This window comes from Mobula birostris, chromosome 25 (assembly GCF_030028105.1).
Source record: "Mobula birostris isolate sMobBir1 chromosome 25, sMobBir1.hap1, whole genome shotgun sequence".
Classification (NCBI taxonomy): Eukaryota; Metazoa; Chordata; class Chondrichthyes; order Myliobatiformes; family Myliobatidae; genus Mobula; species Mobula birostris.
This window is the reverse complement of record NC_092394.1, coordinates 54053015-54065840: the sequence shown is the minus strand read 5'-3', so window position 1 is coordinate 54065840 and position 12826 is coordinate 54053015. Positions and strand designations below refer to the sequence as shown.

The window sequence follows — 12826 nt, the reverse complement described above, 5'->3', positions numbered from 1 at the left end:
CACACACAAAATGCTGGACAGTATCAATGGAAAAGAGTCAACAGTGGACGTTTCAGGCTGAGACACCTTCATCAGGACTGGTAAAGAGAGATGAAAAGTCAGAGTAAAAAGGTGGGGGGGGAGGAAGAAGTACAAGGTAGTAGGTGATAGATAAAATCGGGAGCGGGGAAGGGGTGAAGTAAAGATCTGGGAAGTTGATTGGTGAAAGAGATAAATGGCTGGAGAAGGGGGAATCTGATAGGAGAGGGCAGAAGCCAATGGAAAAAAGGGAAGGGGAGGACCACCAGAGGGAGGTGATGAGCAGATAAGGTGAGAGAGGGAAATGAGAAAGAAGAGTGGTGAAGGGGGAGAGCAATTTCAGAAACTCAAGAAATCAATGTTCATGCCATCAGGTTGGAAGACACCCATACGGAATATAAGGTGTTGCTCCTCCAATCTGAGTGTGGTCTCATTGAGGCAGCAGAGGAGGCCATAGACTGATGTGTTGGAATATGAATGAGAAGTAGAATTGAATTGGTTGGCCTCAGGGAGATCCCACTTTTTCTGGTGGACAAAGCAGTCTCCCACTCTACGTCTGGTCTCACCAATATACAGGAGGCCACACTAGGAGCACAGGATGACTCAAACTGACTCACAGGTGAAATATTGCCTCACCTGGAAGGCCTGTGTGTGGGGCTCTGAATGGTAGTGAGGGGGGAGGTGTAGGGGCAGGCGTGGAACTTGTTCGGCTTGCAAGGATAAGTACCAGGAGGGAGATCAGTGGGGAGGGATGAGTGAATGAGGGAGTCACATAGGGAGCAAGTCCTTATATAGATTGGTTGACCTTGAGGTAAAGAATTGGTCATTATTTTACCAACTGGAAGACCACAATCTGTGCAGACTGGTGATGACATCTCCTTGCTGACGATCAACACTGCTGCACCTCACGGGTGTGTGCTTGCCCAATGCTCTACTCTCTCTATATCCATGACTGTGTGGCTAGGCATAGCTCATGATACAAACATTGTTGGTCGAATCTCAGATGTTGACAAGAGGGCGTACAGGAGTAAGATATGCCAACTAGTGGAGTGGTATCGCGGCAACAACCTGGCACTCAACGTCAGTAAGACGAACGAGCTGATTGTGGACTTCAGGAAGGATAAGACGAAGTAACACATACAAATCCTCATAGAGGGATCAGAAATGGAGAGAGCAAGCAGTTTCAAGTTCCTGGGTGTCAAAATCTCTGAGGACCTAACCAGGTCCCAACATATTGATGCAGTTATAAAGAAGGCAAGACAGTGACTATACTTTATTAGGAGTTTGAAGAGGTTTGGTATGTCAACAAATATACTCAAAAACTTCTATAGATGTACAGTAGAGAGCATTCTGACAGGCTGCATCACTGTCTGGTATGGGGGTGGGGGGGGGCTACTGCACAGGACTGAAAGAAGCTGCAGAGGGTCATAAATTTAGTTGGCTCCATCTTGGGTACTAGCCTACAAAATATCCAGGACATCTTTAAGGAGTGGTGTCTCAGGCAGCATTCATTATTAAGGACCTCCAGCACTTAGGGCTGTTGTTTCTCACTGTTACCATCAGGTAGAAGGTACAGAAGCCTGAAGGCACACACTCAGCGATGCAGGAACAGCTTCTTCCCCTCTGCCATCTGATTCTTAAATGGACATTGAACCCATGAACACTACCTCACTTTTTTAATATATACTATTTCTGTTTTTGCACAATTTTTAATCTATTCAATATACATATACTGTAATTCATTTACTTATTATTATTTTTTCCTCTTCTATATTATGTATAGTGCTGAACTGTTGCTGCTAAGTTAACAAATTTCATGACACATGCCAGTGAGAAGAAACCTGATTCTGATTCTAAATGGTAGCGACATGAAAGACTAATATTCACCTCTTCTTCATCCATCACCACTCACTTCTAATAGGCCAAACTCAAGAATTCCTTTGTCCACACTCAATTTTGCCAAGTAAAACAGAGCCTATGTGCTTCTAAAAGTGTGTGGGATATTCTTAGTTTGAATTCTCCTCAGGTTCTCTCCCAGTACATGATCTATTTTTGCTGCTTTGCCCTGAAATGACATAGTTGTATGAATTTTTCTGCTAAATTCTACTCTTTTAGACCCATCTTTGAGTCTTGTTATTTTCATTTTGTTATTAATACCACCTATAAGCCTGCAGATTCCCAGCCTGCTTCCTGTAAGATCTCATTCCAATGCCCCGTTACTCCATTGCGTGGTATCTCTTCTGATAATGCCATCCTTCATACTATTGCTTCAGTTGATCTTTCTTTCTCCTTCACTGTGAATCTTTATCAAGAATTCTATAAACCCCAGTGAACAATATCCATCCCCATACTCTCGGAAATACAGTAGGGTTCCTTTGCCCTCACCTACCAATGAAACAGCCTCCGTGTTCAATGAATCATCTCCAGCACATGGTTTCCACCAAATACATACACCTTAGAATCATAGAAAATCTACAGCATATTACAGGCCCTTCGACCCACAATGTTGTGCCAACCATGTAACCTACTCTAGAAGTGGCCTAGAATTTCCCTGCTGCATAACCCTCTATTTTTCTAAGCTCCATGTACCTAAGAGTCTCTTAAAAGACCCTATTGTATCCACCTCTACCAACATTGCTGGTAGTGCATTCCACACACCCACCACACTGTGTGTGAAAAACTTACCTCTGGCATCACCCCTATACCTACTTCCAAGCACCTTAAAACTGTGCCTCCCTCATGTTAGCCATTTGATCCCTGATAGCCTCTGGCTATCCACATGATCAATGCCTCTCATCATCTTATATACCTCCATCAGGTCACCTCTCATCCTCCGTCACTTCAAGGAGAAAAGGCCGAGTTCACTCAACCTATTCTCATAAGGCACGCTCTCCAATCCAGGTAACATCCTTGTAAATCTCTTCTGTATCCACATGCTTCCTGTAGTGAGGTGACCAGAACTGAGCACAGTACTCCAGGTGGGGTCTAACTAAGGTCTTATACAGCTGTAACATTATCTCACAGCTCTTTTAACAACACTGTCAACCTGCACGGCAGCTTTGAGTGTCCTATGAACATGGACCCCAAGATCTCACTGATCTTCCACACTGCCAAGAGTCTTACCACTAATATTATATTCTGTCTTCAAATTTGACCCACTGAAATGAACCACTTCACACTTGTCTGGGTTGAAGTCCATCTGCCACTTCTCAGCCCAGTTCTGCATCCTTTCAAAGTGCCGCTGTAACCTTTGACAACCCTCCAGATTATTCACAACACCCCCAACTGTTCTGTCATCAGCAAACTCACTAACCCACCCTTCTACTTCCTCATCCAGGTCATTTATAAAAATCTCAAAGAGGAGGGGTCCCAGAACAGATTCCTCTGGAACACCACTGGCTACCGTCTTCGATGCAGAACTCAACACAGAACTTGTCTCCTACCCTTTCAGTATGTACTCCTGTAACACTCTAGGTTCATTCATAAATCACTAACAACAGACTCCTTACTAATGAATGTGAAAAAAGCAACTCTTGCTCTTTTTGAAGCCATCCCCATGAGCCAGTTTTCCAGGTAAAGCCACAGTTAGGGCCATGCACTAAGATATTGCATGGTTATTCAAGATGGGCGGCAGGGATGAACAGGGTAATTACTCACCAGCAAAATAACAAATTTCACAAGGTATGCCTGTAATATTAAACCTGGTTCAATGTTGGCAGTAGGGATGCTACTCGGAAACATCAGGGGTGGGATCAATGATAGATAAGGTTTTGTGACTTTGTTAGGGGAAGATCCTGTCTGACAAGCTGGACATCTACATTTTCATTTTTAAAAGATAACAAACGCGATGAAGTTGATGAGGTTCACATAGACTATATGGCAAATTATTCCAAATGGTTAGAGCTCATGGGATCCAAGCAAAATTGACAAATTTAATTTAAAATTACTAACTTACAAACCTGTAAGATATGGGAGCAGGATTAGGCCTTCGATCATGGCTGATTTATTTTCCCTGTCAACACCATTCTTCTGTCTTCTCCCCATAACTTTTGATGCCCTTTACTAATCAAGAACCTATCAATCTCCACTTTAAATCTACCCAATATACTGACCCCCACTGCTGTCTTTGGTAATGAATTCCACAGATTCACCACCCCTGGCTAAAGAAATCCCTCATACCCACTCTAAAGGACACCCTTCTATTTCTATCCTGGTTCGAAATCCTCTCACTATTGGAAATACCCTCACCACTTCTCCACAGCTTTCTTGACTTCTCTCTGTCTCCCCCTGCCATCTGTGTAAGGAAATGATCCCACACTCCCAGTTCCTCTAATCCCAATGAAGGGTCCTGACTGTTTATTCCCCCCCCATAGATGCTGCCTGACTCGCTGAGTTCCTCGGCATTTTGCGTGTCTTCCCCATCCCTGTTGTATTTAATCTGATGATGCAATTTACTTTACAGTTGCCTCTGAAATATCTTGGTGAACTGTGGCCCCTCCCCTGCCAGTCCACTTGTATTTCAACAATTTCCTATGCCTCTGGTCTTGTCACACCTCCTCCAAGACAGAACAAGGTCAGAGTTCTCCGGTTCTCACCTGCCTCGGCATTCAACATATTCTCCTCAATTTCTGCCACCTTTATTTTAAAGATATGTGGTAAACCATGTATATAGGGTTACCTGTCTGGACATGCTTGGACACACCCCTCTGCTGACCGCTCCTGTGGGTCCTCCACAGACCCCTGAATAAAGGCGATTGTGTCACTGCTCCCCCCTCAGTCCAGGACAGATATTCAGCATGGACGTAGATCCATTTTAGTGTTAATAAAAGCCTTTCACTATTTCCTCTACTTCCAGTCTTTTGGAGTAATTGATAGTGCATCAAGATATTCCACTGCCATCACATCTTTGTCTTTCCTCCTCTTCCTGCATTTCAGGATTGTACATTTCACGAATCCCTGACTCACTCTTCCATTTGCACCAACCAGTCTAAACCTTTCCTTCTTCAAGCACTTTTAAAGTAGCTCATTCTGGACAACGGACTGAAAAAGCTGCTCCCACGGCTTCCTATTAACTCTTTCCCCTCTAACCTTAATTTTTAACCTTAAACGCTCTAGTTTTTGATTCCCCCAATTCTGGTTTAAAAAATACTCTTTAATGACCCGCGTGATTTTAAATAAATTAAATTGCGGGCTTTCGGCTGTTGTCACAATCTGGATGGGCAGTGCGTAGGACGCCCGCATTCGATGCGAGTGTCTCAGCCAGCGGTCTAATGGCTCCTCTCGCTGCGCCGCGCCGCCCGTCTTTCTGATCTTCAGCACCTGTCGTTTTATCTGATGTTCTCCGGCCGGCCGCCCGCCCGCCGGCCGACGGGTTTCCCACAGAATCGACAGCGGAGCCTCGATTCATGAGCGGGTTCACTTGACTCTGCGCTCCGTCTCACCGCTCACTGCCCGGTGCTGCTACCGCCACCTCTCCCGAGGCCCGGCCCGGCCCGGCGCGGAGCCCGCCGAGCCGGAGCCGCGCACACCGGGCCGCGGGCCGAGCCGGATCAGTAACCCCGACGGGCGGCTGGCCGGCCAGGCCTGAGCATGACTTCACGGTTGTGGCGACTGGGAGGCTGTCGGCAGCTCGGACTGCGATGGTGGGGGCGAAGGGAGGCGTCCACTCCGGGCCGGGGGCTGAGGGAGGCGCCCTCCCCGGGCCGTTCGATAGTGGAGCGGGACGACTCCCCGACAGCCCGCTACATGGGGAAAGGCCGCAGACAGAGCCACGTGTTTGTGTGGGGATATGCCCACACCGGGGCCTTGGGCCTCGCCGCTGCTGCCCGCCGGAAAGCCGCGAGTATGCAGCTGAGGCCTCGCCGCCTGGAGCTGGAGTCGGAGTCGCGGGTGAGAGGCGGCGGGGACTGAGGGAGGAGGCCGGGCTCAGGCTGCGGGGAGAGGTTGGGCTTTTATCGGCGCGGGGGTACAACCGGCGGCCTCCGGTTCGGAGGACGGGAGATTTACGGGCAGACACGTGTGAGAGCCGGAGGAACAGGGCGGCGCGTACAAAATACAGGAGGAACTCAGCAGGTCGGGCAGGGAGCCTCTGCCGTGGCAGTCCGGCAGTCCGGCAGTGGGAGGTGAACACAAACAGGGCGCACCAGCAGCAATACTCCATCAGCATTTAGTTTATCACCAGAGACCGGCAGATTTCTACAGATGTTCTGACTGGTATGTAGGATCACAAGGGGCACAATTGTGGCATCCAATACCAAACACACACCGTCTGGGATAATGCCCTCTCTCATTGCTACCATCGGGGGGAAGCTAGGAGACTAAAGACACACACTCAAGATTTTAGGAACAGCTTCTTCCCCTCTGTCTTTAGATTTCTGAATGGTCCATGAACACTACTTCACTATTCCTCTTTCCGCACCATTAATTATTTGTTGTAGGAATTTTTATGTCTATTAACACTGTACTGCTGCCACAAAACATTAAATTTCATGACATATATCAGTGATAATAAACCTGATTCTGATTCGGAACTGGAATTGAAATGGGGATTCTGGCTGCTGCAGCAGACAGAGCAGAGGTACTTAATGAAGTAGTACCCCAGTCTGTGTTGGATCTCACTGATGGGCTGCATTAGGAGCTCCGAATTCAATGAATGACACTGGCAGATTCACAGGTCCTGATAAGAGTCATGATTTGAAATGTTGAGTGTTCATTCCCCTCCATAGATGCTACCTGACCTGCTGAGTTCCTCCAGCATTTTGTGTATGTTGAGATGTGAGGAGGAATGTTTTTTTACACGTGATCTGGAGTTCACTGTCTACAAGGATGGTGGAAGCAGCTAATGAGGATTTTCCAAAAATGGATTTGGAGAGACACCTTGGGGAAATAATTCAAAGAAAGGGGTGGAGGGATTGAAAAGAGAATTAACTTGAACTGATGTGTTTAGTGGTCTCCTGTGCAATAATGATTCTGGGGGTCTGTAGGTTGGTTTTAAGGTGCATTTCAAAGGAGGAACAAGGTTGAGAGGTTCAGAGAGGGAACTGCAGAGCTTGAAGCTTGGTAGCTGGAGCTAGTGGTGTGGACAGATTCATTTGGAAATGCTCAAGGGTTGGAGAAGGGAGGATAAGTTATGGGGCATGGAGCTGTTGGAGATTTCAGAGATGGGGCAAAATGATAGTGGAATTTGACAACGAGAATGGTTATATTTAAATCACGGCATTGCTGGAAGTGAGGAATTGAAGGAGAGTTATGTGTTACCCAAGTTTAAAGATTCAGACTCTGTAGAAAAGGGGGAGAGAGCTGTTTACCTCGGTAAAATTGGGTGTGATTTATGGTCTCAGTGAGGGCTACATATAAACACAAAGATGGGGGATAGGTGGAATGTTCAAGTATTGCAGAAAGCAACTGATAGTAGCTTGTAAGAGCAGAGATCATTTTGAAAAGTTACCGATAATTGATTTTGAAACAAAGGATAGGGTACCCAAGGAGTAAGGATCAAGGTGAATTGATTATGGGGAGCAAGGACATGGCAGACCAATTGAATAATTACTTTGGTTCTGTCTTCACTAAGGAGGACATAAATAATCTTCCAGAAATAGTAGGGGACAGAGGGTCCAGTGAGATGGAGGAACTGAGCGAAATACATGTTAGTAGGGAAGTGGTGTTAGGTAAATTGAAGGGATTGAAGGCAGATAAATCCTCAGGGCCAGATGGTCTGCATCCTAGAGTGTTTAAGGAAGTAGCCCAAGAAATAGTGGATGCATTAGTGATAATTTTTCAAAACTCGTTAGATTCTGGACTAGTTCCTGAGGATTGGAGGGTGGCTAATGTAACCCCACTTTTTAAAAAAGGAGGGAGAGAGAAACCGGGGAATTATAGACTGGTTAGCCTAACGTCGGTGGTGGGGAAACTGCTGGAGTCAGTTATCAAGGATGTGATAACAGCACATTTGGAAAGCGGTGAAATGATCGGACAAAGTCAGCATGGATTTGTGAAAGGAAAATCATGTCTGACGAATCTCATAGAATTTTTTGAGGATGTAACTAGTAGAGTGGATAGGGGAGAACCAGTTGATGTGGTATATTTGGATTTTCAAAAAGGCTTTTGACAAGGTCCCACACAGGAGATTAGTGTGCAAACTTAAAGCACACAGTATTGGGGGTAAGGTATTGGTGTGGGTGGAGAATTGGTTAGCAGACAGGAAGCAAAGAGTGGGAATAAACGGGACCTTTTCAGAATGGCAGGCGGTGACCAGTGGGGTACCGCAAGGCTCAGTGCTGGGACCCCAGTTGTTTACAATATATATTAATGACTTGGATGAGGGAATTAAATGCAGCATCTCCAAGTTTGCGGATGACACGAAGCTGGGTGGCAGTGTTAGCTGTGAGGAGGATGCTAAGAGGATGCAGGGTGACTTGGATAGGTTGGGTGAGCGGGCAAATTCATGGCAGATGCAATTTAATGTGGATAAATGTGAAGTTATCCACTTTGGTGGCAAAAATAGGAAAACAGATTATTATCTGAATGGTGGCCGATTAGGAAAAGGGGAGGTGCAACGAGACCTGGGTGTCATTATACACCAGTCATTGAAAGTGGGCATGTAGGTACAGCAGGCGGTGAAAAAGGCGAATGGTATGCTGGCATTTATAGCGAGAGGATTTGAGTACAGGAGCAGGGAGGTACTACTGCAGTTGTACAAGGCCTTGGTGAGACCACACCTGGAGTATTGTGTGCAGTTTTGGTCCCCTAATCTGAGGAAAGACATCCTTGCCATAGAGGGAGTACAAAGAAGGTTCACCAGATTGATTCCTGGGATGTCAGGACTTTCATATGAAGAGAGACTGGATGAACTGGGCTTGTACTCGTTGGAATTTAGAAGATTGAGGGGGGATCTGATTGAAACGTATAAGATCCTAAAGGGATTGGACAGGCTAGATGCAGGAAGATTATTCCCGATGTTGGGGAAGTCCAGAACGAGGGGCCACAGTTTGAGGATAGAGGGGAAGCCTTTTAGGACCGAGATTAGGAAAAACTTCTTCACACAGAGAGTGGTGAATCTATGGAATTCTCTGCCACAGGAAACAGTTGAGGCCAGTTCATTGGCTATATTTAAGAGGGAGTTAGATATGGCCCTTGTGGCTACGGGGGTCAGGGGGTATGGAGGGAAGGCTGGGGCGGTGTTCTGAGTTGGATGATCAGCCATGATCATAATAAATGGCGGTGCAGGCTCGAAGGGCCGAATGGCCTACTCCTGCACCTATTTTCTATGTTTCTAAGACGATGGGTTTACATGGGAGGAAGTGAAGTTGGAGTACCTGCAGTCTAATGGGAGCCAGGTCATAGGAATAGTAGTTGGGCCTTGTTTGGTTTTGAGGGGAGATGGAAGCGAAATGTGGGAAGGTTCAAAGCTGGACATGGGGGAATTCTGGGGAAGGTTGGGGAGCTGGAGGAATGGAATGGTTTGGAATGACGAAGAGGTTTGTAGGTTGAGAAACAAATGAATAGAAAGCGAAAGTTTACATTGGAGAAGAGAAGGCAGAATAATTTTTCCAATCCGGAATATTCCTGAAAGATGAGTGGTGGTTGTGTAAGTCTGTTTGATTTAAGTTTTGTGCTGTAAGTGTATCTGATATATTATTGTTGAACTTGATAAATTCAAGATATAATTGTTCACAAAATGTTCTCATTCATGCAACAGATCTCCTCTGCAGCATGTGGTTATGGATTCACATTACTGTCTTCACAAACCACTGACATCACCAAGCTGTGGGGAATGGGCCTAAACAGCGATTCTCAAATTGGATTTCACAGGAGTCGACAGGACAGGAGTGAGTTGCTGTTTACTCCATGTTTAGTTTTACTCGATCGGAGATCTGAGTTCAGTGTTGAGATTCTCATGATTACAGAGAATGATAATTCCTCCCTTGGTGTCTCTGGTGTTTCTATTCATATAACCATAACCATATAACAATTACAGCACAGAAATAGGCCATCTTGGCCCTTCTAGTCCATGCCGAACTCTTACTCTCACCTGGTCCCACCGACCTGCACTCAGCCCATAACCCTCCATTCCTTTCCTGTCCATATATCTATCCAATTTAACTTTAAATGACAGCATTCCTAGAGATTCATCCCATTCCATTTAAATTTATTCCTGTGTTGTTTTACAAACAAGGGAAAATCTGCAGATGCTGGAAATCCGAGCAACACACACAAAATGCTGGAGGAACTCAGCAGGCCAGGCAGCATCTATGGAAAAGAGTGCAATCAGAATCAGGTTTATTATCACCGGCATGTGACATGAAATTTGTTAACTTAGCAGCAGCAGTTCAATGTAATACATAATCTAGCAGAGAGAGAAATAATAATAATAAAATAAAACAATAAATAAACAAGTAAATCAATTACATATATTGAATAGATTATTTAAAAATGTGCAAAAACAGAAATACTGTATATTTTTTTAAAAAGTGATGTTGTGTCCAAAGCTTCAATGTCCATTTAGGAATCAGATGGCAGAGGGGAAGAAGCTGTTCCTGAATCGCTGAGTGTGAAACCCTTCGACAGGACTGGAGAAAAAATGCTGAGGAGTAGATTTGAAAGGTGGGGGAGGGGAGAGAGAAACACCAGGCGATGGGTGAAAATTGGAGGGAGAGGGATGAAGCAAAGAGCTGGGAAGTTGATTGGTGAAAGAGCCATGGAAGAAAGAAAAAAGAGGGGAGGAAGAGCTCCAGAGAGAGGCGATGGGCGGGCAAGGAGATAACATGAGAGAGGGAAAAGGGGATGGGAAATGGTGACTGTCCGCTGTGGTCGTGTTAAGGCCACACTTGGGTTGGAGGAACAACGCCTTATATTCCATTTGGGTAGCCTCCAACCTGATGGCATGAACATCGATTTCTCAAACTTCCAGTAACGCCGCGCCGCCCCCCACCATCTTATCTCCTTGCCCGTCCATCACCTTCCTCTGATGCTCCTCCCCACCCCACCCCCATTTTCCTTTCTTCCATGGCCTTCTGTCTCTTTCACCAATCAACTTCCCAGCTCTTTGCTTCATCCCTCCCCCTCCAAGTTTCCCCTATCGCCCAGCGTTTCTCTCTCTCCTCCCCTACCTTTCAAATCTACTCCTCAGCTTTTCTTCTCCAGTCCTGCTGAAGGGTTTCGGCCCAAAACATCGACAGTAGATGCTGCCTGGCCTGCTGAGTTCCTCCTGCATTTTGTGTGTGTCCCTGTATTGTTTTATTCCCTTCTCTTGTTTATCCAGTTTCCCGGTGAATTCACAAATGCTAATCATTTCATAAGACAAAAGGAGCAGAATTAGGCCATTCAGTCCATTGAGTCTGCTCTGCCAGTCCATCAGGGTTGATTTATTGTCCCTTTCAACCCCATTCCTCTGTAACCTCTGACCCCCTTACTAATCAAGAACCTGTAAACCTCTGCTTTAGATATGCGCAATGATTTGGCTTCTACAGGAGTCTACACCGATTCACCACCTAAAGAAATTCCTCCTCATCTCTGTTCTAAAGGGAAATCCTTCTCTTCTAAGGCTGTGCTTTCTGGTCCAAGACTCCCTCACTAGAGGAAACATTTTCTCCATGCTCACTTTATCCAGGCTTCTCAATATTTGATCTTTCAATGAGATCCTCGCTTTGGTTCCTATTAAATCTCTCCCCTCTTGCCTTAAATCTGTGCCCTCTAATTGTTTAATTTCCCAGCCCTGGGAATAAGACACCCCCATAGTTGCATTCTCTGTCTCTATCCCTCATGATCTTGTACATCTCTTTAAGATCAACCCCCCCCCTTCACCGACACTCCAAGGAAAAATGGTCTAAACTGACTCAACTCAGTCCCTCAAGTCCTAGAAACTTGCTTGTAAATTTTTTTTGTACTCTTTCCAGCTTACTGGCACCTTCCCAAAACTAGGAAGACCAAACGAAACACGATTTGTCAGGGGGATGGGAACTGGAGTGATTGGGTTGAGGATGGGGTAATTTGTACACAGCTCGATGGAGTGTGTAGTGAGGCGGTGAGGAAGAACAGAGATGATAGGGCAAAATTGCAGTCAGTGTAGGATGAGTTGAGCAACACGGGAGCAGAATCAAAGAGGGAGATGAATACAGGACTGAAGGTGTTGTACTTGAATGCACACAGCATACAGAATAAGAACATAAAATATACAAATCTATAGCACATTACAGACCCTTATGCCCACAATGTTGTACCAGCCATGTAACCTACTCCAGAAACTGACTAGAATTCCCCTAGCTCATTCCTCTTTATTTTTCTAAGGTCCATGTACCTATCCAAGAGTCTCTTAAAAGACCCTATTGTATCTGTTTCCACCGCCGCTGCCGGCAGTGCATTCCACGCACCCACCACTCTCTGTGTGAAAAACTTACCCCTGACATCCCCCTCGGTGTCTATTTCAAAGCACCTTAAAAGTCTGCCCCCTCGTGTTAGCCATTTCAGCCCTGGGGAAAAAGCCTCTGGCTATCCACACGATCAATGCCCCTCATCATCTTATACACCTCGATCAGGTCACCTCTTTTCCTCCGTCACACCAAGGAGAAAAGGCCTAGTCCTCTGCACTGTCTCTATAGTATCCACATCCTTCCTGTAGTGAGGTGAGCACAACTGAACACAGTACTCCAAGTGGGTCTGACCAAGGTCTTAAATAGCTGTAATATTACCTCACAGCTCTTGAACTCAATCCCACGGTTGATGAAGGCCAACACACCATATGTCTTCATAACAACACTGTCAACCTGTGCAGCGGCTTTGAGTTTCCTATTGACATGGACCCCAAGATATC

At 45.8% G+C, this 12826-nt stretch overlaps 1 protein-coding gene across 3 annotated transcripts in view; it reads left to right on the top strand.

Moving 5' to 3' along the window:
- Positions 1-5230: 5230 nt before the first annotated feature.
- Positions 5231-12826, top strand: part of rcc1l (RCC1 like) — a 40748-nt gene continuing 33152 nt past the window's right edge. Inside the window, exons 1-2 of one of the 3 annotated variants that reach the window (XM_072243186.1) lie at positions 5231-5907; positions 9716-9845. In XM_072243186.1, the coding sequence (XP_072099287.1) occupies positions 5608-5907; positions 9716-9845 (430 nt within the window). In that variant the 5' untranslated portion in view covers positions 5231-5607. The remainder of the gene's footprint in view (positions 5908-9715; positions 9846-12826) is intronic. The other 2 variants (XM_072243187.1, XM_072243185.1) reach the window with 2 other exon arrangements.